General features: G+C 40.0%; 1 protein-coding gene across 1 annotated transcript in view; it reads right to left on the bottom strand.

The window, feature by feature from the left end:
• Positions 1-26,331, bottom strand: part of LOC107296137 (laminin subunit alpha-5-like) — a gene marked incomplete at its 3' end in the record, with an annotated part of 77,223 nt that overhangs the window by 1,621 nt on the left and 49,271 nt on the right. Inside the window, exons 3-4 of the mRNA XM_015825481.1 lie at positions 14,078-14,195; positions 7,514-7,632 (exon numbers count right to left, since the gene is read on the bottom strand). Coding sequence (XP_015680967.1) covers positions 7,514-7,632; positions 14,078-14,195 — 237 coding nt within the window. The remainder of the gene's footprint in view (positions 1-7,513; positions 7,633-14,077; positions 14,196-26,331) is intronic.

Raw genomic sequence — 26,331 nt, 5'->3', positions numbered from 1 at the left:
GATACGTAAGTGGGTTTTGGGTTGCAGTTTGGGCACTCGGTCTCTAAAAGGTTTGCCATCACTGGAATAGGGTTTCCTGTCTGAGCAGGGGGTTGGACTAGATGACCTCCAAAGTCCCTTCCAACATTATTATTATTATTATTATTATTATTATTATTATTATTATTATTATTATTATTATTATTATTATTATTATTATTATTATTATTTGAATGAGGCTTCCCCTTTCACTTTGCTTGTCAGAAGGTCTCAAAAGTGGATCTAGTGAACCCGGGACACTGCAACCGACATAAATACAGGCCAGTTGCCAAGCGTCGCAATTTTGACTAGGGGAGAACGCTGCAACGGCTGTAAGTGTGAAAACCGGTCATAAAGTCACCTTTTGCACTGCTGTTGTAACTTCAAATGATCACTAAATGAATGGTTTAAGTCAAGGGCTACCTATATTATGGATCACATGACTCAAGAATTATTTTTTCTACTTTCCCCCCCTTTTTTGAAGATGGAAACTATATCAGCTCTTTTCCAGTCCTCTGGTAGTTCCCCAGTGCTCCAGGATCTTTCAAAGATATAGTTCAGTGGTTCTGAGAGCACATCTGCCAGTTCCTTGAGAACCTCGGGGTATAATCCATCTGGTCCTGGTGATTTGAATTCATCTAGGGTGGACAGGTGCTCACTTACCATTTTCTTGCCTAAGTTGTGTTTCTATTCTGTTTTTTACGATACTGTTGTCTGAAATGGTATATGGTTTCCTGCCTGAGCAGGGGGTTGGACTAGAAGACCTCCAGGGTCCCTTCCAACTCTGTTATTCTATTCTATTCTATTCTATTCTATTCTATTCTATTCAACAGGAAAGATGGATGGATGGATGGATAACATGGTATCACATGGTATCAACCTCAGTTTAAGTCCTATGAATTTTTCTCCTCCCTTCTCAAGGAACTTTTAACTGTTCTTTTCCTACTTTGAATCTATCTGTCCGTCCGTCCATCCATGCATCCATCCATCCATCTATCTAAATAAAATTTAAATAAATAAACATAAACATCTATCTATCTATCTCTATCTATCTATCTCTATCTTTCTTCTTTCTTTCTTTCTTTCTTTCTTTCTTTCTTTCTTTCTTTCTTTCTTTCTTTCTTTCTTTCTTTCTTGCCATCTTTAGTCCTCCCTCTCTTACTTCTGCTTTCCCCTTCCCATTGTCCCTCAAGGGATCAGATGTGTCTTCCTTCACCCTTCCTTCTGGTTGTGAGCAACTGGCTGGCACCATGTCCCTCTTTATTCTTTAATCTCTCTCCCAATGTCACCTCCCATCCACACAAATACCTCACCCTACCACCACCTCAAGATCTCAGAAAGAAGAAGAGGAAGAATTTCCGTTTCTTCTTTGGCAGAAACTAGACAGATTTCTCTGCTTTCTGTCGTTTCTACTACCATCACCATCATCTACTGTATCAAAAGAATGAAAAACTATTTGTTCGGCACAGACACAGAAAATACAGGGGGAAAAGGAAGGGGAAGGGATTGAAAATGCGTATTTTGGTGCCAATAAAAATTGACTAATTCTTTCCTGAATGTGAAATATCATCAGTAATTTTTTTTTAACTCTGACTAATCTTTTGCTCTTCTTATCCATCCTATTCTTGGATTTAGGAATAATACAAAATGAAAGGAAGTGTCTCATACGTTAACGGCTGGTTTGGATATACTTCCAGTCTTTCTTTCTTTCTTTCTTTCTTTCTTTCTTTCTTTCTTTCTTTCTTTCTTTCTTTCTTTCTTTCTTTCTTTCTTTCTTTTTCTTTCTTTTTCTTTCTTTCTTTCTTTCTTTCTTCCTTCCTTCCTTCCTTCCTTTCTTTCTTCCTTCTTTTTTTCTTTCTTTCTTTTTCTTTCTTTCTTTCTTTCCTTCCTTCCTTCTTTCCTTCCTTTCTTTTACACTTTCTTTCTCTTTCTTTCTTCCTTTCTTTCTTTCTTTATCTATCTTATTGATTTATATCAAAATCTCATCTCGTATATGTGATTCTGTGCGGCTTACAATAAAAATAGATAAAAACTACAATAAAAACACAAAAAATACATACGTTAAAAAAAGACACATGGTAGCTAAATTATAAATCAACCATTTACACAGCCAGAAGACAAGGGCTGCACACTTGGGCACAAAATCAAGTTTTTAGTGCTTGAGGAAGGCCAGCAAGGTTGAGGGTCAATCTGATTTCTCGAAGAATTATATTCCAGAGAGCGGACGCCATGGTAGAAAAAGGCTTCCTTCCAAACATAGACTAATTTATTTCACGAATGAAGACATTTCAACTTTTATCAGCATGAGGGGGGCGCAATGGCTCGGCGGTTAAAGATGCTGAGCTTGTCAACTAGAAAGCTGAGAGCCCGGGTTCAAGAACTGGGCGCTGCATGATGGAATGAGCTCCCATTATTTTCCCCAGATCCTGCTTGCCAGAGCAATTTGAAAGCATGCAACTGCGAATAGAAAGTTGGACCATAAGAAAGGCTGAGCGCCAAAGAATTGAGGCCTTTGAACTATGGTGCTGGAGAAGACTCCTGCGAGTCCCCTGGACTGCAAGGCGATCCAACCGGTCAGTCCTACAGGAGATCAACCCTGACTGCTCCTTAGAAGGCTAGATCCTGAAGTTGAAACTCAAGGACTTTGGTCACCTAATGAGAAGGAAGGACTCACTGGAGAAGAGCCTAATGCTGGGAAAGATTGAGGGCAACAGAAGAATGGGACGACAGAGAATGAGGTGGCTGGATGGAGTCACTGAAGCAGTAGGCGTGAGCTTAAATGGACTCCAGAAGATGGTAGAGGACAGGAAGGCCTGGAGGAACGTTGTCCATGGGGTTGCGATGGGTTGGACACGACTTTGCAACTAACAACAAGAACAATAAATAGGTACCACTTCAGTGGGAAGGTAATAGTGTTCCGTGCACCTCAGCAATATAGCCATGCTGGCCACATGACGACAAAAGTGTCTTCAGACGATGCTGTCTCCCTCAGCTAAGAAAAACGGAGATGAACACAGAAACGACTAGAAAGGGAAAACCTTTACCTTTTTTTCCAGCATTATGCATTATTTAAAATATATACGATCAATTATTTCATCATCCAACTTTTCAGCTAAGATGGGGAGGAGGATTTGAAGTAATTAAAAATCCTTGGAAAAAAATAAATCCCCATGTCTTTCCAGTTTTATTTTGAGATGTCAGATTTCTGGGAATGTTTCTAGTAGGGTAAAAATCCATTTGATTTTTCATCTGGAAATAATTTGTCTATAGGGTCGGATTAATTCAATTCTTATGTGCTTCTTTAAAGCTTAGGGTAAATTATTTTCTCATCTCACTCCACTGCACAGCAGACCTGGCAGATAAATCATAACTATGCTGGCTTTATAGATGAGGCAACTGGGGATGAAAAATAAACTTGTGAGCAATGTTTTAGATTACAGGTTAGCACTGTGGCTCAGGGTCTAATATTAATTTCATGAGTTCTCACAGTTCATGATAAATGTGGCTTCAAATTCAACAATCGTTCCAGATAGACGAAAACAAAATATTAAAGAATAATACAGGAAAACTTTAATTTTATAGGTAAATGTTTTTCAGCTTCGGCAACTTTAAGATCTGTGGACTTCAACACCCAGAATTCTGGGAGTTGAAGTCGAAACATCTTTTAAGTTGCCAAGATTAAGAAACAACATTAAAGATTAACTGAAGTAAGGAATTACATTGGAATCAAAGGTCTAATAAAGTGAATTTCCATATAATGACCATCTGGCTATGACACATGTCACCCCACTGATCAGGGTAGATTCAGCTGATCTGACTGGCTAGATGTATGTCCCTCGTGAAGTTGTGCATATAACCCTGATTGACACAATATACACAATCTGGATCCAGTTTCACAATTTGTGCAACGACATCATTTACACAGATTACTTCATTAACAAAATTGAGTTGCAACATTTTTCAAAGAGGCAACAATGCAAAATTTACAGAAATGATATACAGGTAGTCCTTGACTTACGTCCGGTTTCTTAGCAACCGCTCAAATTTATGACAGATCTTCCTAGGGGGGGTACTTTCCACCCAGTTCCAAACTTCCAATGGGCCTCACACTGCTATGATCGTGTGAATCCACTTCGAGTGCATGGCAACTGACCCATATTTGGTATAGGGTTTGTATAGGACAGGGGTAGGCAACCTTGGCTCTTTTATGACTCGTGGACTTCAACTCCCAGAATTCCTGAGCCAGCCATGCTGAGGGGAAAAAGAGAGGTTTCCAAGCTGAGCCATGCTGGCTCAGGAATTCTGGGAGTTGAAGTCCACGAGTCATAAAAGAGCCAAGGTTGCCTACCCCTGGTATAGGAGTTCCTTCCTGAGCAGGGGGTTGGACTAGAAGACCTCTAAGGTCCCTTCCAACTCTGTTACTCTGTTATTTACTGCTGTTTGCAGCATCCTACAGTCATGTGACCACATTTTACAACTTTTTCGGTTTATGTATCGTCATAAGTTGGGGACTACCTATAAATTAGCCACAGATTGTGATGTAGGATATTCTTTCATAAAATTAATCTCACCACAGCCCATGTCTAATTGGCACGTTAGGCCGAACTACCATCAAGCTTACAAGATTGTGAAACCACAGTCAGTCTTTTTAAGGAATATCTGCAGATGCATGTCTCAGCATCAAACATTTGTGAATGTTTAGCACTTAATTTGATAAATGCTATAACCCAGGTTTATATCTTTAATGTTATTGAACATTTAGAAATGACAAAACTGCTATGACAAGCAGCCATCCATGTGGAATTATGTGTTTCAGTTCTTCTCCACAAAGACATGTGTTTGCCTCTGTAAAGACAATACAGGTAGTCCTCATCTTACAACAGGCTGATTAGTGACCATTTGAAGTTATTAATGGCACTGAAAAAAGTGACTTATGACCCTTTTCCCACTTATGACCTTTGCAGCATCCACATGGTCACATGATCAAAATTCAGATGCTGGGCAACTGACTCATGTTTACGACGGTCCCGGGGTCATATGATCCCCTTTTGCAACCTTCTGAACAACAAAGCCAATGGGGAAGCCAGATTCACTTAACCACCGTGTTCCTAACTTAACAACTGCAGTGATTCACTTAACAATTGTGGCAAGAAAAGCTGCAAAATGGGGCGAAACTCACTTAACAGCAATCTCGCTTAGCAGCAGAAATCTTGTGGTTTCAATTGTGGTCGTAGGTCGAGGACTACCTCTATTTTGCTTTGTGAGAAAGGATGCCTGCAACTGTACAATATCTTTTTTTTTTTTTTTTTTTTGCTATACATCCCATCTCTTTCCCCAATTCTCAGTAGGATTTGCCAGCTGGAACACAGCATTTAACACAGATGGAACAATTCTGCCAGCAGGACTCAAAATTACGGTAGAATTTAGCAACAGGATGCAAGAAGTGCAAAATCCCACAGTCTATTATCAGCTTCAGAAAGCTCAAAACATGATTAAAAGGTAAAGTTCACGAGACTGGAAAAAGCAAGAAAATCAGCTATCTGCTAAGAAGAAGAAGGAAAAAATGTTGTTGCTGAATATATTCTTGTTATTTAACCGTTTAGTTGTGTCCGACTCTTGGCGACTTTATAGGCAACTGCTTTCAGTGCCACCCTTGTCGAGTGCAGCTTCTTTCAATTGTTGGTTGTGCATCTTTGTGTCAGATTTGATGTTATCAAGCCAGCCTATTCTTTGCTTGCCCCTTCTTCTTGTTCCACTAACCCAGGGGTAGGCAACCTTGGCTCTTTTATGACTCGTGGACTTCAACTCCCAGAATTCCTGAGCCAGCATGGCTCAGCATGGAAACCTCTCCCTCTCCCCTCAGCATGGCTGGCTCAGGAATTCTGGGAGTTGAAGTCCACGAGTCATAAAAGAGCCAAGGTTGCCTACCCCTGCCCTAACCATTCCAAGTATCACGACCTTCTCCAATGAATTTGCAAGCATGACAGCGCTAAAGTAATTTTTTTCCCTTTAATTCTTCTTCCAGGCATGAAATTAGATCTTTATTATACAACTTGGAACACTAAGAATCTCATCCTTTACTTCTGTAACATTTAGATCTGTTGCTAAAAATTACATTTAGGAGAAGTCTGGGGAATATTTGAAGACTACTTGAACAAGAAACGAAAGCTTAGGTAGAAGACATATATCCCACAGAAGACTGGGGTATAAATTTAATCAATAAGCAAATAGACTTCCAACAGTTTCTAGGTGGAATTTCTACAATATTCCTTATTGATTGCTGCATGCCAGACCCAATATTTTAATTTTTCCTGCCTCTTCTTTCTACTGCCCTCCTACCTTAAGTACTTTTCGAACTTTGTTTCATAAATCTTAACTAAAACCTAGTCAGACAAATCTTTTTTATACCGAATGTATAGACAAAAAAAGGGATTGTGCGTGATTTCAAATTAAGCACAGAAACTGAACTCATATATTCACCTGTCAAACTCTTACTTCACTCCCAGACAGAAACAAGTATCATGAAATCTATGAACATTCAATCCAATCCATCACACCAAGAAGAATGTAATGCAAATGTTGTCAAGATTGAATCACTAATCAACATGCCATAGAAAAGGAGGGAGGGGTAGAAAGTGCAGGGGGGGAGATGCGATTCCAAGAAGCTGTTCACGGATCATGAGGACCTGCAGGAATGCCAAGGTTACTAATGCAGGTGCTTGACAGAGAAGTGGACCGTTCCCATAACAAGCCGAAGTTTTTTGATTGGACAATGTGAGCACCCAGTAGGTGGGGGCAAGGGACGCTACTGTTTACCTAGGCCAGGGGTAGGCAACCTTGGCTCTTTTATGACTCGTGGACTTCAACTCCCAGAATTCCTGAGCCAAGGTTGCCTACCCCTAACCTAGGCAGATTTTCAGGCGGGAAAACCAGAGTTGGTTTTGCTTCTTCAGTTCCGAGATGTGTATTCAATAATGTTTTATATTTATGGCACTCCAAAGCCTTGAAGGTTCCATTTTTGGGTTTGTTAGTTGGACAGTCGACTAATGTATGTATAGGTAGTCCTCGACTTACAACAGTTCATTTAGTGACCTTTCAAAGTTACGCCCCTGACAAAAGTGACCGATGACCATTTTTCACACTTATGACCACTGCAGCATCCCCATGGTCACCTGATCAAACTTCAGACACTTGGCAACTGACTCATATTTGTGACGGTTGCCATGTCACGGGGGTCACTTTTTGCGACCTTTTGACAAGCAAAGTCAAGGGGGAAGCCAGATTCACTTAACAACAATGTCACTAACTTAACAACTGATTCACTTGACAACTGTGGTAAGAACAGTTGTGTAAAGGGGCAAAATTGACTTAAATGTTTCACTTAGCAACAGAAATTTTGGGCTCAATTGTGGTCGTAAGTTGAGGACTACCTGTAATCTAATCCTATCGCTTTAAACATAGAACTTGAATTAGAAAAGCGATTAAAGCTACTTACCTCCCCGTTTTCCAAGGGCACAATGCGGGAATATTCAGTGGTACAAATAACATCATCATCTTTGGTAATCTTCTCTGTGCTCTTCAGGCCAAATTTCTCTAAGCAATCTCTCCTGGAAGCTATTGAGTGCAGATGACAAGATTTACAATCTGGAAGGGTGTGATTTGCCCCAAAATAATTTATAACACTTTGCATGTATAGAGAATTTTCCAACAATGAAAGGCCTTTGCATGTATCACTAAGTGTCAGGCATGAAGAATCAGGACTACCCATTAATTTCCAATTAAGCTGGTTTATTATTTATTTCAGGGGCCTATACACCAAAAAAAAATATCTAGTCATCTAATGGTCAACATTAAAAGTCAGCATAATTGGAGATAGAACAGTGTCAACAGAATTCAAGGGGGATTGGACTTAGATTGTAAGGACTCTAGGCTGATCATTTGCTTGACAAATCTTCTTTTTCTACACTAAGCTGTTTATCCTAGTAAGAATATATAGCTGAAAGGCTGAATAGGTGAACAACCAGTTCTCTGTGTGGATGCGGCTTCCTGAAGTCCATTGTGGGCCTGGGCAACAAAAAATTAGCTACCGGTTCTGCCGAAGTGGTGTGAACTGGCTGAATCTCACCACTGGCTGAGACAATGGCACATTTAAAGTCTCCTAAATGAAATTCTGGCAGTGGAAAAAAGCAAAGGAAAAATCAAAATTTTCCTTTTCTCTTACTCGTGGACTTCAACTCCCAGAATTCCTGAGCCAGCCATGCTGAGGGGAAAGGGAGAGGTTCCAAGTTCAGCCATGCTGGCTCAGGAATTCTGGGAGTTGAAGTCCACGAGTCATAAAAGAGCCAAGGTTGCCTACCCCTGGTTTAGGATAAACTGGAAAATGAAAATAGAGCATTGAGATTTTTTTGTTTTGTTTTTAAGTGCCATGAGAACTTCTTGTGATGTTGCTACCAGACCAAATCCTTAAAAAAAAGGTCCATCTTCTATAAAGCTGGAAGAATACAAATTACTGCCTGAGCATGGAAGTTGCATTTGAGATCAGCATAGGAAAATATTTTATCTCTTTTTCTGCCGTCCTTATTTCCAATAATCCAGAAGCTGCAGAAGGAGTTCAGATTATTAAATAGGATGAATATGGGGCATATACCCAGCATTCTATTATTTCAGTTATTTATAACTCACATACAGGTAGCTTGTAGTAAACTGGGGCAAAATTCACTTAATAACTGTCTCGCTTAGCAACAAAAATTCTGGGCTCAGTTGTGTTGTAGGTTGTAATTCATCACCCATAAATTCATCACGCATAAATTCAATCAAATAAATTCAATTCCTGGCACCTGGATGAAGTTCCCACATCCTCTTATTTTTAATAAAAAAGAATGTTGGGAGATATGTTGTTTAACATCTGGGAAGTGTTTGAGGAAAACTTTGCTTTTCAGAAGAAGTCTCCAAGCGAAGGGAAACAAACAAACAAACAAACAAACAAATAAATAAATGCACAGCGCAGAGAATCCCAATAACAAAAAAAAAAAGAAGCTTGAGATTTTGCACAGTTGCAAAAACAGCTGGAAAGTTGAGGATCAGGAAGAAGACAGATAAACTTTTGTTTGGAATAAAGTCTTCCTGAAAATTATGCAGGAACCGATCCATCACAAAAGAATGTACAGATTGCCAAGCTTGCAATAGTCTTATCTTAAAGGAAGAAGCAAAATTAAATCAATTCTGCTGGGGCAGGTGGCTTATCTCTTCACATTTCTCCAAAGCTGGGTTCACATATTTTCCTCAGCTATGGCTAAGAACCGTGTTTTGCTAAACGAGTCATAGTAGGCTGTTCCACACTTAATACTATCCTCAAAAGCAGCATTTCTCAACCAGGATAACTTTTAAGATGTGTGGACTTGGTTCCCAGAATTGACCTGAGTGGGGAGTTTTGGGAATCTATAGATCTTAAAGTTGCTAAGGTTAAGAAAGACTGCCATAACACAACATGTGCTTCACATGTCAAAACGGCCAAGTTCACACCCCTTTGTAAGCCTAAAACAAATAATACGGCTTAGCATATAGAGCACGTAAGTCTGACCACATGGTGAGTTACAATTTGAAGGAGATATGATTTCAATTACTATGAAAAAAAATGCGTTTAGATTATTGTCCTGAATCCCAATTGGATGCTAGTGAAATAAGCACACCAATTTGTTACTTGAAAACTCTAAGGATAGTCTAATACTAAAGGATAGCCATGTTAATTTTCAGCAATGTAGTCTAAACAAGCTATGGCAAATCTAGACAGCACACTAAAAAGCAGAGACATCGCCCTGCCAACAAAAGTGCGTATAGTCAAGGCCATGGTTTTCCCAGTTGCAATGTATGGCTGTGAAAGTTGGACCATAAGAAAGGCTGAGCGCCAAAGAATTGAGGCCTTTGAACTATGGTGCTGAGAAGACTCCTGCCAGTCTCCTGGACTGCAAGGCGATCAAACCGGTCAGTCCTAGAGGAGATCAACCCTGACTGCTCTTTAGAAGGCCAGATCCTGAAGTGGAAACTCAAGTACTTTGGCCACCTAATGATAACGAAGGACTCACTGGAGAAGAGCCTGATGCTGGGAAAGATTGAGGGCAATAGAAGAAGGGGACAACAGAGAATGAGGTGGCTGGATGGAGTCACTGAAGCAGTAGGCGTGAGCTTAAATGGACTCCAGAAGACGGTAGAGGACAGGAAGGCCTGGAGGAACGTTGTCCATGGGGTCGCGAAGGGTCGGACACGACTTCGCAACTAACAACAACAAAGTCTAAACAAGGCTTGCAGAGCAGAGGTTACAAGTGTGCAGAATTAGCAAGCAGTAATACAGATAGTGCTTGACTTATAACAGTTCATTTAGTGACCGTTCAAAGTTACAATGGCATTGGTCAAACGGACATATGACCATTTTTCATACTTACGACCATTGCAGCCTCCCCGTGGTCATGTGATCAAAACTCAGATGCTTGGCAACTGACTCATATTTATGACAGTTGCAGTGTCCCTGGGATCAGGTGATCCCCTTTTGCAACCTTCTGACAATCAAAGTCAATGGGGACACCAGAATCACTTAACAACCATGTTCCTAAACTTAACAACTGCAGTGATTCACTTAACAAATGTGGCAAGAAAGGTCGTAAAATGGAGCAAGGTTCACTTAACAACTGTCTCACTTAGCAACATAAATTTTGGGCTCAATTGTGGTCGAGCACTATCTGTAGTTAAAGAACAAAAACAAGATACTTATTCATTTAATGGAAAGTATATGGTTTATATGCGTTCTATTATTTCAGTTATTTATAACTCACAAACTACCTGTAGCTTGTAGTAAACTGAGACAAAATTCACTTAGCAAATGTCTCGCTTAGCAACAGAAATTTGGGGCTCAATTGTGGTTGTAAGTCGAGGACTATCTGTAAAGCTATTCAAATGCACAGCACAAAAACTTGCTTCGGTGACTGTTATTAAAATAAAAAATTCTGCTCTCTCTTTTATTTTTCCTTTTTCTTTCTTAACTCTTTTGGTTTTTTTGTACTCTGAAATTTACTTTGCAAGCTTAGAAGCAATGACAGTAAAGTAACAATTGTTTATGGGCACCTAGAGATCCATCTACTTTATGTAGTATGACGATTAGATATGTCTGTTAGGTCAGTCTGTGCATTAATAACACACAGATGGACTCGGTGGGATTATCCCAGAGCAAATGATTGCAGCCAATGGATTCTTGGATTTAGTAATTCAGTTGTTAACGGTGATAACCCGCTAATCCAATAAACATGTTAAACTTCAAATCCAAAACCACTCAGTTTTCCAGGCAGTAATTCAGGCATTAACTTAACTTGGCAAAAGACTCTCAGATCTAACAAGATTAGAATCTTTACTAAACACAAATGTAAAATCTTATTCACCCGGAAACTGTAAATATAGAAATGCAGAACAAAAAGTCAAATACTGCATTTTATACAGGCAGTCTTCCGCTTACGACCCCAACTGAGCCCAACATTTCCGTTGCTAAGTAAGGCATTCGTTAAGTGAGTTTTGCCCTGTTTTATGAGATTTTTTGCCACAGTTGTTAAGGGAATCATTGCAATTGTTATGTTAGTAACACAGTTGTTAAGGGAATCTGGCTTCCCCATTGACTGTTTGTGAGAAGGTCACCAAAGGGGATCACATGATCCCAGGGACACTGCCATCGTCATAAGTATGAGTCAGTTGTCAAGTGTCTGAATTTTGATCACATGACCGTGGGGATGCTGCAATGGTTGTAAGTGTGAAAAACGGTCATAAGTCACGATATTATTATATAAATCTTCATGTATTATTCAAGGAACGATTTCTTCCAGTTAATAATAATAATAATAATAATAAAGTTCTAATATTTGAGGGACTGCCACAAAGAAGAGGGAGTCAAGTTATTCTCCAAAGCATCTGAAGGCAGGACAAGAAGCAACGGATGGAAACTAATCAAGGAGAGAAGCAACCTAGAACTAAGGAGAAACTTCCTGACAGTTAGAACAATTAACCAGTGGAACAACCTGCCTCCAGAAGCGAGGAATGCTCCAACACTGGAAGTCTTTAAGAAGAGACTGGACAGCCATTTGTCTGAAATGGTATAGGGTCTCCTGCTTGAGCAAGGGGTTGGGCTAGAAGACCTACAAGGTCCCTTCCAGCTCTGATTGATTGAACTACCACTATATATAAAATGTAAGTCATTGGCATAAAGCCTTCTGTTATTGTTTGAGAACCTCTTTAGGATAAAGACGCTTATTCTTTTACCTGTGAGGTAAACTTAATGCCTCACTGTCAAAAACTGTGAGGTGTAGCACACTCAAGAGAAAATGTTCCTGTTTTATTCTCCCAGATATTCTTTTTCCAGGTTTTTCTGTTTAACAAATCATCATAAAACTGAATTCACATCTTCTACCAATTACTATTACTTCTCCCTGGAGAAGCCGGTGTTTAATACTTTCAAACAACTTGCGTTCTCTCCATTTGTTTGAAATGGATGTGTTTTCAGAGGAAACCGATGCATTTGGCCAACTTAAGTACAGACAGTCCTCGACTTATGACTGCAATGGAGCCCCAAAATTCTGTTGCTAAGTGAGACATTTGTTAAGTGAGCTTTGCTCCGTTTTACAATCTTTCTTGCTACCATTTTTAAGTGAATCCCTGCAGTTGTTAAGTTAGCCACACGGTTGTTAAGTGAAACTGGCTTCCCCATTGACTCGGCTTGTCAGAAGGTTGCAAAGGGGGATCATGCAACCATCATAAATATGAGTCAGTTTCCAAGAGTCTGAATTCTGATCATGTGACCCTGGGGATGCTGCAACGCTCATTAAGCGTGGAAAAAACTGTCATAAGTCACTTTTTTCAGTGCCGTTGTAACTTTGAATGGTCCCTAAATGAACTGTTGTAATTCGAAGACCTGTATCAGATTTGCTCTGCGAACAGTAGGCAGTTTCATACTGAGAAAACAAATTCTCTGACCGAATTTCCTTACATTTCTTTTTCCAGAGAACAGTGAAGAACACCAGGTAGCCAGAAATGCATTTTATCTAAGCTACAAAATACAGTAATTTTGACCTTGTCATAACACAAGGTTATCCTCCTGGCAAGTGGTGCGCAAACTTTGGGGATGGTTGGTGGTCTCAGAGCTCCCCTCCCACCTTTTAACTTATCTCTTAATCTCCACTTTTATCTTTTTGTCATTCAGTTTCAATTCTGTTTCAGCTGTATTTTTTTACATGATTTTATGCCCTTTTATCTGTAAACCATGCAGAGTCACTTAAATAGGGAGATGAGCGGTGCCTAAATTTGGTAAATAAATTAAATAAATAAACTTGCTTAAGGGATGCCATAAAATTGGTTACATCCAGAATACGTAGCAATAGCAATAGTAATAGCACTTAAGACTTATATACTGCTTCACGGTGCTTTACAACCCTTTCTAAGCGGTTTACAGAGTCAGCCTATTGCCCCCAACAATCTGGTTCCTCATTTTACTGACCTCAGAAGGATGGAAGGCTGAGTCAAACTTGAGCTGGTAAGGATCGAACTGCCGAAGTGGTGGCAGACGGCACTCAGGAGAATTAGCTTGCAGTACTGTTTTCTAACCACTGTGCCACCAGAGCTCATCAAATTGGGTAATGAAGAAATGAAAAGGGAGAATTGTCTCCGAGCTCTCTCAGGTGATGTCTCTCGTGCAAGTCGCAGCTGGAATGCAAAACCTCTGCATAGACCAGGGGTAGGCAACCTTGGCTCTTTTATGACTCGTGGACTTCAACTCCCAGAATTCCTGAGCCAGCATGGCTCAGCTTGGAAACCTCCCCCTTTCCCCTCAGCATGGCTGGCTCAGGAATTCTGGGAGTTGAAGTCCACGAGTCATAAAAGAGCCAAGGTTGCCTACCCCTGGCATAGACATTTCTTCACTTACCTCAAGCGCACTTAAGGCAGAAGAGATGCACAACATTCTTTGCAAACATCATGAATAGACAGATGGATTTCTCACGAGTAAGCTATTTTAATTTGCTCTCATACTTACAGGCAAAGTACTGCCAAGGATCATAGGTAACTCCGAAATCAGTTGACCGCTCAAGTACCCACAGGTCTGGACGGGGGGAATTTGCAAACTTGATCAGTACATAGGCCACATGGAACAGCTGTGAAAGAAGGGGGGAAAATGTACATTTTAGCACAAAACAACACAATTCCACTCCTCCAAGAACAAACATGAGGCAGGTATATAAAGCTGAAAGTTGTACGAGGGAAAAGTGTCATCCAGTTTTGATTGGGTGACTACAGGTGATCCTTGACATTCAATAGTTCATTTAGGGACCATTTGAAGTTACAATGGCACTGGAAAAAAAGTGACTTATGACCGTTTTTCATACTTATGTTGCAGCCTCTCCATCGTCACGTGATTAAAATTCAAACATTTGGCAACTGACTCATATTTATGACGGTTGCAGTATCCCGGGGTTACGGGATCACCTTTCACAATCTTCTGACAAGCAAAATCAAAGGGGAAGCCAGATTCAGTTAACAACTAGGTTACTAACTGAACTGCAATGATTCACTTAACAACTGAGACAAGAAAGGCTGTAAAATGGGGCAAAATTCACTTAACAACCATCTCACCTAGCAACAGAAAATTTGGGCTCAACTGTGGTCATAAGCCAAGGACTACTTGTAATAAGGAAATTAAAAAATTAGATGAAGAATCTTCCCTACACTTCATTGAGTTTTCAGAAACTGTGCTATGTTTCTTGTATTTTTTTTTTATAAAAGTGTAGCGGTTAAAATTTACGATGGACCTTCTCTATAGCTTTCCTATGGTATAGGGCAGGGGTAGGCAACCTTGGCTCTTTTATGACTCGTGGACTTCAACTCCCAGAATTCCTGAGCCAGCCACGCTGAGGGGAAAGGGAGAGGTTTCTAAGCTGAGCCATGCTGGCTCAGGAATTCTGGGAGTTGAAGTCCACCAGTCATAAAAGAGCCAAGGTTGCCTACCCCTGGTTTAGCCATACTCCATCTCATGAGAAAGACCATTATCCATATGGGAGAAATTCCCCAGTCAAAGCTACAATTATTTTAATTTAGATTAATGATAAATATCAAGGTTATAGGTAGACTGAGAATCCAGAAACAAGAACAGAATGGCAAACTTTTTCTGAAGAATCTGTCTGTGAAATTACTAGGAGTTATGCTTAACTGGAAGGAGGAAAAAGGAAAGGAAAGTTAATGGAAAAAAATCCAGGGTCAATCAGGAATTCAACAACTGTCATTAAAGAAGACAACAGCTCAAGGTTCAGATGTCACACTAAGTATAACTAATTAAAACTGCTAGAAACATCAAACAATCACATGCATTCTTGTGTCCCAGCAGAGGAGAGAGTGCAGGTAAGAATGGTTAAACCAGGGGTATCAAACTGCCGGCCCACGGGCCACATGCGTCATCTGGAAGCCACACCCACCCCATTGCCGGCAATGGCAAAACCATCCCGATACATTGCGTGATGTCACGTGACGTCGCGAGTTTGACATGTCTGGGTTAAACTCATCCTCACTGTGGAAGAAATCTTGATTTATCATAGTAGCTCATGAAATGCCCTAGTTATAAGTACAATTGGCTTAATGGTTAAGATGCTGGCCTACAAACCAGGAGACTGGGAGTTCTTGTTCCATCTTAGGCATGACATCCGGCTGGGTGACTTTGGGTCAAACACCAGGAAACGGTGAGTTCTAGTTCCGCCTTAGGCATCAAAGCCTGCTAGGTGACTTTGGGCCAGTCACTCTCTCTCAACCCAATGTAGTCCGTAGGGTTGTTGTGGGGAAAATAAGAGGAGAAAGGAAAGTATGTTTGCCTCCTTGAGTTACTTATAAAGTAATTAAGGCATAATAAAAAAAAATCTAATCAACAAATAAACACATAAATCTTCTCCAGAGGGGTACAATGTCCTTCCTCAGAACCAAGTCTTTTGGGGCAGGTGGCTGTAGAAAGAGACCATCTTTTTCTGAAGAAGGACTCGGTTTGGTGGGTGCTGGGAAGTTTAGCACTGTCTTTCTAACTATGATATAGCTAGCAATAGCTAGGAAATAACCTGCAAGGTTCTGCAAAACGCCAAGGCAAATCCACAGTCTGAATAGCCTGTGTTGGGAAGCTGCCAGCTAGGCTGAAAGGAGGAGGAATCAGACAAGGGCCTTTACAAGTGGCTTGCCCTTACTGTAAACACAGCCTAATGGGAGGCACCACCAAGCACTCTCCAGCCACTGATAGGTGAAGCCACTTGTATGTAATCAGAAATGAAATCCCACTCCATTCTGACACTGATGATGTTACCTAGTTGGATACTGAGACGTCTGCAAGAAAACAACCAAGCTCAGAGAGCACCAAGGGCCCCTCATTTCAACCTGAGCTACAAATATTCTCTTCTCTGGGTACTAATTATTGCTGTTAAAACACACCCATCCCCTGGGGGAAATTCAAGCCAGCCATATGGAAAGGAAACTCTCCTTTATATAAATACACATCCAATCAGTTGCCGAGACAAGGTAGCTTCTGATAACACCGTCACAGCCCTCGATCCAAAGTGCTTCCAATTTGTTTGAAGACTGATTTATGCAGCCATATTCTTGTCAAGTCTGAAAAAAGCATGCAGCTTAAAAAATGTCAGTGCTGGGTGTGGAGGAACAAAAAACAATCTCAGCAACAGAATTCCTCTTTTTAAGCTGGCACCGGCTTTCTCCAAAAAATCTTCACTTTATCATCCTGTCAAAAAGTTCTATTTAAAAACACCACCACCACCCCTAAAATGACCCTCGTTTTACCAGCAGGGTAAGAATGCTTGAAGTACAACACAGGAAATGTGATGTCTACAGAGACATGGGTCTTCCAGTGTTCAAAGCAAGGGAATAAAATGTCAGTAAATGAACTCTTGTAAGTTAAGGGCTACCCGTAACCATGAACCACCCAAAGTGATTGGCAGGCCAGCAGCTTATCAATTGCATTTCTGTATAAATAAATAAACAGCTCCACCAATTGTGCAACACCATAAAAGGAAAAGAGAATCTGTGAGGAAAAAGTAAGAGAAACACGCATTTCTATATTTTAGATATCTTGTGGGCTGGATTCTAGACCAGTGGTTCTCAACCTTTTTAATGCCGCGACCCCAACCAGTCATAAGTTGAGGACTAAACCGGTCGTAAGTCGAGGACTAAACCGGCCGTAAGTCGAGGACTACCCAACCGGTCGTAAGTCGAGGACTTTCCCTGCCCGGGAGCGCCACACATGCGTGGTTCCGCCCCCTGCGCCGGCCGAGGCGTAGCTGGCAAGCGGCAGAGACGGAGCAGGCCGACCACCAGCTGGCCCAGCCCAAGGGAGGTAAGGCACCCACCGGAAAAGGGGAAAAAAATGGCGGACAAAAAAAATGGCGGACAAAAAAAATGGCGGACAGCCTTGCTTGGCGACCCCCATGAAATGGTCGATCGACCCCAAATGGGGTCCCGACCCACAGGTTGAGAACCACTGTTCTAGACTCAAAACAACTATGAAAATGAGGAAAATGTAATTATATGCTACTCCTGGAAAACGGATGGGTTTTTTTTCTCGGTTTTTCCTGAATTGGGATTATTTGCAAACTATGGAAGTATATAGGATTCAGATTCTGCTTTTCATTAATATTATATTACCCACAGGATCTAGTTGTATGTTGTTGCTTCTCCTGGCAACTGTGTGGAGATTCATATTCAGTTCCAGAACAATAAATATTCTTCTCTAAATAACATTAATGAAAAAGGTTTTACTATTTGTTTATTTTTTGTTTGTTTGTAAAGTCATTTCTATCCTGTGTTCTTGTTGCTTCACAGTGTTTATGCAGAAACTGTTTTATTTCCTAAATTATCATCCCGAGAAATTCTTTTGTTCCTTTCCTCTTTCTTCAAAAAACTAAGAAATTAATAATTGGAGAATTATTGAAAAAGAATAGAATGTAGTTGAGAAATGTAAGAATTTAGTTATGGAAATAACATGTGTAAACAAGAGAAATTAGGGGCACCTGAATAGTAAATAAATATGTTAGTTTAAGTCTAAATATTTGAAAAATTAATAAAGCGTAAAACAGGATCCTATGGGATAGATAATGAGTTTTTGCAAACTTTTATTGATTAATGGAATTTATATGTAATGATATATTAACGAATGAATTTGTTTTAGAAATGTATTAATTTGATTATAATATTTTAAATAGATAGAAAGTGTTAGTTTAAGTTTAAACATTTGAAAAATTAATAAAGCGTAAAACAGGTTTTTAATGGGATAATGAGCTGTTGAAAATTGTTATTGATTAATGGAATTTATATCTAGAGATACATTAATGAATGAATTTGTTTGAGAAATGTATTAATTTGATCATAATATCCTAAACAGATAGGGAAATTTTAAGGAACATTGTGTGAGCTGTATATTTATAATGTTATTGTTTTTTAATTGACTACCCTATCTCCACGTTGGTTCTTAAGCCTTGTTGGTGTAAAATGGAAAACTAATAAAATGTGTTGTTGTTGTTTTAAAAAAAGAAATTTCTAGAAACACGTGTTACATTATTCCACCTTAATCGTCCTTTTGGCTATGTTCGTTTTAATTCACATGTTTAGCAGTTAATTGATTTTTTAAAAAGTAAATTGAATTTCTGAGAAAAGGATAGCAAAAAGTTTCACTTCAACAACAAATGAAACTCCGAGCTTCCTTCCTCCCTCGAAAAAATATATCAAAGCTATATATTTACTATATTTTTATTCTTTCTATTGTTTTAAGATGCTTTTAATATCTTTAGCTGTAATATATTTTAATACACTGATTTTTAAATATTTTACTATTTTATATTTTAATAGTTTAAAAACTGTAATATATTTTTTGAATTGTAAGCTGCCCAGGGCGGCTACAGAAATTGAACAAATAAATAAATAAAAAATAACGGATAACTTATTGAAGGATCGTTCATAAGTATTTAAATATGACAACTTCAAAGAATGTTTGTGGCTTTTAAATCAATTGCTTAGCATTTTGAAGGTTAAAATATAACGTAAAAGAAATGCACGTGCCTTTTGGGGGGGGCCACAATAACTTACTAGACGTCCCATTGCTTTGTAAGGTGGAAAAAAAGAAACACGCATACACAAAAAATGGAAAACCCAGCCAGACCTACATTCCTGAAAAGGTGAAGCAGTTCTTATCTTTCTACAGTAGGTTAATTATGGAGGAATCCAGCTAGAAAGGAATACAAATCAAACCTCTCCCTTTTTGATTCCTACAAAGAATTCGCTGGATTATATATAATATTGCAGCATTCGCAGGAGGGGGGGCAGGGCGACACAGCCTTTAAAACACTGATAAAAGGTTGACCGTGTCTATAAAATAATAAAAGTTTGAGATATTAATCTCAAACAAAACATACACCACAGCAAAGGCCACAGTTTATCTCCTGAGCATATTTTTCCATAATCAGAAATGAATCCATAATCTAAATATAAAAATAGAGTCCCTGGTTTATGGGCACGGTTGAGCCCAACATGTTTGTTGCTAAGGGAGACAGTTTTAAGTGCGTTTTGCCCCATTTTATGAACTTTATTGCCACAGCTGTTAAGTGACTCACTGCAGCTGTTAAGGTAGTAACACGGTTGTTAAGTGAATCAGCTTCCCCATTGACTTTGCTTGTCAGAAGGTCGCAAAAGGAGATTACTGCAATCGTCATAAATATGAGTCAATTGCCAAGTGGTTGAATTTGGATCACGTGATCATGGGGATGCTGCAACCGTCGTAAGTGTAAAAAAAGGTCGTAAGTCACTTTTTTCAGTGCTGTTGTAACTTCAAAGAGTCACTAAATGAACTGTTGTAAGTCGAGGACTACTTGTATTACACTTCCTGAATGTTTGTACAGATAGTCCTCCACTTACAACTGGTCACTTAGTGACAGTTCAAAGTTATGACAAACCCTACCAAGTTATTTACGACCCATTTTGAAGTTTCAATAGCAGTTCCCCTCCTGTCATGTGATCACATTTGGGGCACTTAGTAACTGTTCCATGTTTACAGCCATTTGTAGCATCCTACAGTTAGGTGACAAGAATTTACTCTTTTTTTTCCCCAAAACCAGCGTTTATTTTTGGTTTCCGGCAAAAAACGCCCATTAGATACAATAGTTTTCCTTAACAACTGTGGCATTTGCTTCATAGACAAAAGGTTGACATAATGACTGCAATGTTTGCTTAACAAGGACTACATGTACGCAGAATCGAAGTATCAAAAACAATCAGAAAAACACTGCCTAATATACAACATCCATTGATTTCTTGACACAGCGGATCTAAACAGAGCAATTATGCTGAAGAAACCTTTCTGGAGGATATAACACAAATGCACTGCTCATTTAGTTTATTTCAGATTACTGGGAGTTTTCGCTTCGTTTTGTTTTTTTGTTTTTGCATGCCATTCAACAAGGGCAGATGGGCGCCATCAGCCCTCAGATGGCAAAGTCTGGATAGTCATTAAATCAATCCATGCATATCAGAAATTTGACCTTCTAGGTCAGGGGTAGGCAACCTTGGCTCTTTTATGACTCGTGGACTCCAACTCCCAGAATTCCTGAGCCAGCCATTCTGAGGGGAAAGGGAGAGGTTTCCATGATGAGCCATGCTGGCTCAGGAATTCTGGGAGTTGAAGTCCACGAGTCATAACAGAGCCAAGGTTGCCTACCCCTGTCCTAGGTTATTCAGCGAGGTTTTTTTTAAGTCCAGCAATTGTACGGAGAGAAAAGGTGCAGAGCGTAATGACACCTAGTGCAGGTCTCTGTTAGGGGCTACAACTTACAGCAGGGGTAGTCAACCTTGGCTCTTTTATGACTCATAGACTTCAACTCCCAGAATTCCTGAGCCAGCATGACTGGCTCAGGAATTCTGGGAGTTGAAGTCCACGAGTCATAAAAGAGCCAAGGTTGACTACCCCTGACTTACAACATCATTTTCTGCAGCAAAAGAAGGCCCGTTGCCATGACAAGGAAAAGAATAACAAAAAACACCTTGTGAGTTTTGAGTTACACCTATATATGATGGCTTTCGGACCTGAACGAAGGTGCCCCATGTCATGTTTCATTTAATTCTTCTGCTACTGAAGCTTAAAAGAAGTACTATTAAATAATAAATTCTTATCTACATAGAGATAGCAAACTTGAATGCACTTGTACAACTGCTGCTGCTGCTAAACCCTTTTTAACTTTATTCTTATATTTTAAGTACAAGTAGTCCTCGACTTACAACAATTCAAAGTTACAACGGCACTGAAAAAAGTGACTCATGACCATTTTTCACAGTTACAACCTTTGTAGCATTCCCAGGGTCATGTGATCAGAATTGAGATGCTTGGCAACTGGTTCATACTTATGACCACTGCTGTGTCCCAAGGTCATGTAGTCCTCCTTTTGCGACCTTCTGACAAGCAAAGCCAATGGGGAAGTCAGATTCACTTAACAACCGGGTTACTAACGTATCAATTGCAGTGATTCACTTAATAATTCTGACAAAAAAGATCGTAAAATGGGGCAAAACTCACTTAACAAATGTCTCTCTTAACAACAGAAAGTTGGGGCTCAATTGTGGTCATACGTTGAGGACTACCTGTATTATGATTGGACTGATTTTTCTGCCTTATCCTACTGAAAGGCAGTAACATCAAGCTTGATCTGAAGTGAAGATTCTTCTTTAATTATCAAATGAGATCAAGCTTGATCTGATTTGATAAATTAAAGAAGAATCTTCACTTCAGTCTGATGAACTAGAAGATATAGACCAGACCTAATACCAGGACCTGAACCCTCATAAATTATCTCGAAAAAACTTTTCCTCAAAAAGATCTACAACTAGATTTTAACTGATTGGTGCTTAACCTGGAAACTAGATCTCAACTTATGATCATAATTGGGACTAGAATTTCCATTGCTAAGCAAGACAATCACTTAAATATGAGCCAGCAGTGTGCTGCAGCTGCCAAAAAGGCCAACACAGTGCTGGGCTGCATTAACAGAGGGATAGAATCAAGATCACGTGAAGTATTAATACCACTTTACAATGCCTTGGTAAGGCCACACTNATGTTGAGACTCTAGAAAGAGTACAGAGAAGAGCAACAAAGATGATTAGGGGACTGGAGGCCAAAGCATATAAGGAAAGGCTGCTGGAATTGGGTATGTCTAGTTTAATGAAGAGAAGGACGAGGGGGGACATGATAGCAGTATTCCAATATCTCAGGGGCTGCCACAAAGAAGAGGGAGTCAAGCTATTTTCCAAGGCTCCTGAAGGCAGGACAAGAAGCAACGGATGGAAACTAATCAAGGAGAGAAGCAACCTAGAACTAAGGAAAAAATTCCTGACAGAACGATTAACCAGTGGAACAACCTGCCTCCAGAAGCGGTGAATGCTCCAACACTGGAAGTTTTTAAGAGACTGGACAGCCATTTGTCTGAAATGGTATAGGGTTTCCTGCCTGAGCAGGGGGTTGGACTAGATGACCTCCAAGGTCCCTTCCAACAACATCATCATCATCATCATCATCATCATCATCATCATCATCATCATCATCATCATCATCATTATTATTATTATTATTATTATTATTATTATTAAGTATTCACACTCAATTTTTACCACCTTTCTTGGCATAGTCACACAGTCATTAAATGAATCCAGCTTCCTTCCTTGAGTGCTGGGAAGCCAGCTGAGAAGGAACTCAGATTCCGTACAATTCTCCCATTTATAATCATTGACTACTCAATAGAAATGGAAAAATGGCAAATTTCCCAGGCCTACAGATGTACCCTCCTCATATTTTCTTCACAAAACGTGAGGATTGTGTTTCCAGTCAAGCCTTAATTGCACATAACTTCATGGATGTTGATTCTATTGAGAAACAGGTTTTGGCTATATATTTCTCCATTCTCTATTGTGGCTTTGAAAGTTGAACTGGGTGTCAGGTTGATAACACCTCCATCTCTCGGTCCTCTGATCCTTGTTTGTTGTCTAGGAATTTATTTCCAGCCTCCAACTGACCTGAACCCATTTTCTACATCCAATCTAACCTCTTGGGTTTGAATGCCAAACAAAACAACTTAATTTAATTCCACTAAAAGCAAAGCTTTTAGCGAAGCCTAATCGTGTTCCGGCTGAGTGCTTATCATCTGAAAGAAATCTTAATGAGTTCCTCTCATTTTATGTCATCCAGATGAAGAGAAAGAACCTCAAGTTCTTCCCATGAAAACCATCATCACCACCACCATCAGCAATCTCCACTGGAATGAAGGGGAGAGAAGGGGGAAAGTTGCACAAAGCAATTAAATGAAGGAAAGTCCTTCCCCAAAACTGGATCAAATAATAGATGCAATTCACAGCTCTAAATTATAATGCAACCTGTTGACGGTGAAATCACTTGCAGCCTCTGAATTTCAAACTGGCATTTCATGCGTCACATCCAGCAGATGAAGTGTTAGTACCACTTTGCAATGCCCTGATAAGAACAGACTTGGAATACTGCATCCAGTTTTGGTCGCCGCGATGTAAAAACGTTGTTGAGACTTTAAAAAACAGTGCAGAGAAGAGCAACAAAGATGATTAGGGGACTGGAGGCTAAAACATATGAACGTTTGGAGGAACTGGGTATGTTTAGTCTAAAGAAGAGAAGGACCTGGGATGACATGATAGCAGTCTTCCAATATTTGAGGGGCTGCCACAAATAAGATGGGGGTCAAGCTATTCTCCAAAGCACCTGAAGGCAGGGGCAAGAAACAACAGATGAAAACTAATCAGGGACAGAACCAAGCCAGAAATAAGGAGAAATGTCCTGACAGTTAGAACAATTAAGCAGTGGAATAGCTTGCCTCAAGAAGTTGTGGGTGCTCATAAAAGAGCCAAGTCATAAAAGAGCCAAAGTTGCCTACCCCTGCCCTATACCATTTCAGACAAGTGGTTTCCAGTCTCTTCTTAAAAACTTAAAAACTTCCAGTGATGGAGCACCATCAGACTGGTTAATTATATCCACTGGTTAATTATTAGTGTTTTCTGCTGATAGAATCTTCCTTTTCTCCATGTTGCACACTCAAAGATTAGCAGCCTATAAAACCCTGAACACAGCCATGCGTACACATTGATTGTGCAATGCTAACCTCACATTAACTCAATGCAACTTGCTATCAATTTACAATCCATACTAATTTGATTCTTGTATTAAATCCTGCTCATTGCAATCGTCCTCTATGTCTAAGCAAAAAAACTCATCCCAAGTGGGTCCCAAACTATGCCAGGGCCTGGTACAAGCAGTCCTTGTCTTGCAACATTTCATTTAGGGACCATTCAAAGTTACGATGGTCCAGAAAAAAAGTGACTTATGATCGTTTTTTTACAACAGTTGCAGCACCCTGTGATCATGTGGTCAAAATTCAGACGCATGGCAACTGGCATCAGAGGGATAGAATCAAGATCACGTGAATACCATTTTACAATGCCTTGGTAAGGCCACACTTGGAATGCTGCATCCAGTTTTGGACACCACAATTTAAAAATGATGTTGAGACACTAGAAAGATTACAGAGAAGAGCAACCAAGTTGATCAGGGGACTGGAGGCTAAAACATGCTGGAATTGGGTATGTCTGGTTTAATGAAGAGACGGACTAGCAGTGGTGACATGATAGCAGTGTTCCAATATCTCAGGGGCTGCCACAAAGAAGAGGGAGTCAAGCTGTTCTCCAAAGCGCCTGAAGGCAGGACAAGAAACAACGGATGGAAACCAATCAAGGGGAGAAGCAGCCTAGAACTAAGGAGAAATTTTCTGACAGTTAAAACAATTAATCAGTGGAACAACCTGCCTCCAGAAGCTGTGAATGCTCCAGCACTGGAAGTTTTTAAGAAGAGACTGGACAGCCATTTGTCTGAAACGGTATAGGGTTTCCTGCCTGAGCAGGTCCCTTCCAACTTTATTATTATTGTTGTTGTTGTTGTTGTTGTTATTTATTTATGACAGCTGCAGTGTTCTGCGGTCATGTGATCCCCTTTTGTGACCTGATAAGCAAAGTTAGTGGGGAAGCCGGATTCTCTTAACTTAAGAACTGCAGTGATTCACTTAACAGCTGTGGCCCGAAAGGTCGTAAAATGGGGAAAACTCACTTAAGAAGTGTCTCGCTTAGCAACAGGAATGTTGGGCTCAATTGTGATCGTACCTCCAGGACTACATAACAGACTGACTGTATTCCATTACTAATGGTCATCTTCAGTTAGCCTTCAGTGTAAAAAAAGGGACTTTTTTCCCATGATTTCTTCACAAAGACATGTAACAGCTGCTCTAAGCCCGTTGCAAACAGCTCCCTCCATCCAGAACAGCAGCTGCAGCAACTTTTTCTGCCCAGAATATAATTAAATGCCAAAGATAATTATTTCCTACAAGAAATACACTGCGACTGCATGAGGAATTTCAAGCTCTGCCCTTTCGCTGGGAGATGTCATATTACTTAAGTTCTTTTTGTAAAAAAAAAAAAAAAAAAGAAAAAAATGTTCCAAGGAATGAAAAGGTCACTTTGTAGTTTAAGAAATCCCGACCTACTGTTCTGCAGAAAATTCAGCTGCCGACAGTATTATATTTGGGCATCCCTGGAAGACACTTTGGAAATAATCAAACTCAACAGAGGGTACTTTCACACTTTTAATTAATTTATTTAACCATGGTATATGGCAGCTCAGGTCATATATAGATAATAGAATAACAGAGTTGGGAGGGAACTTAGAGGTCTTCTAGTCCAACCCCCTGCTCACGCAGGAAAACCTACATCAGGAGTCTTCAAACTTGGCCCTTTTGTGACTTGTGGACTTCAACTCCCAGAATTCCTCAGGCAGTGTGCCTGGCTGAGGAATTCTGGGACTTGAAGTCCACAAGTCATAAAAGGGCCAAGTTTGAAGACCCCTGCCATAGAGAATTGGGACCACCACTGAGAAGGTCCTTATTTATGGTCACACCAGAAGTATATTCCTAATTCATGTGACCCATAACATACCCTGCCTTTTTATCCAGGTGGGCTGTGTAGATGTAACAGGGGAGAGGCTGGCCTTCAAACAGCCTGGCCGCAAGTCAAGTAGGGCATTAAAGGCGATAAACAGTACACTTAATTTGTTACTGATTTATTTCTTTTGGATCTCCACAATGCAAGTAGTCCTCCACATACGACCACAATGGAGCCCAACATTTCCATTGGTAAGCAAGACAGTTTT

The sequence above is a fragment of the Protobothrops mucrosquamatus genome, unplaced genomic scaffold, assembly GCF_001527695.2.
Source record: "Protobothrops mucrosquamatus isolate PMUCROS unplaced genomic scaffold, P.Mucros_1.0 scaffold2658, whole genome shotgun sequence".
Classification (NCBI taxonomy): Eukaryota; Metazoa; Chordata; class Lepidosauria; order Squamata; family Viperidae; genus Protobothrops; species Protobothrops mucrosquamatus.
This window is presented reverse-complemented; position numbering and strand designations above follow the sequence as displayed.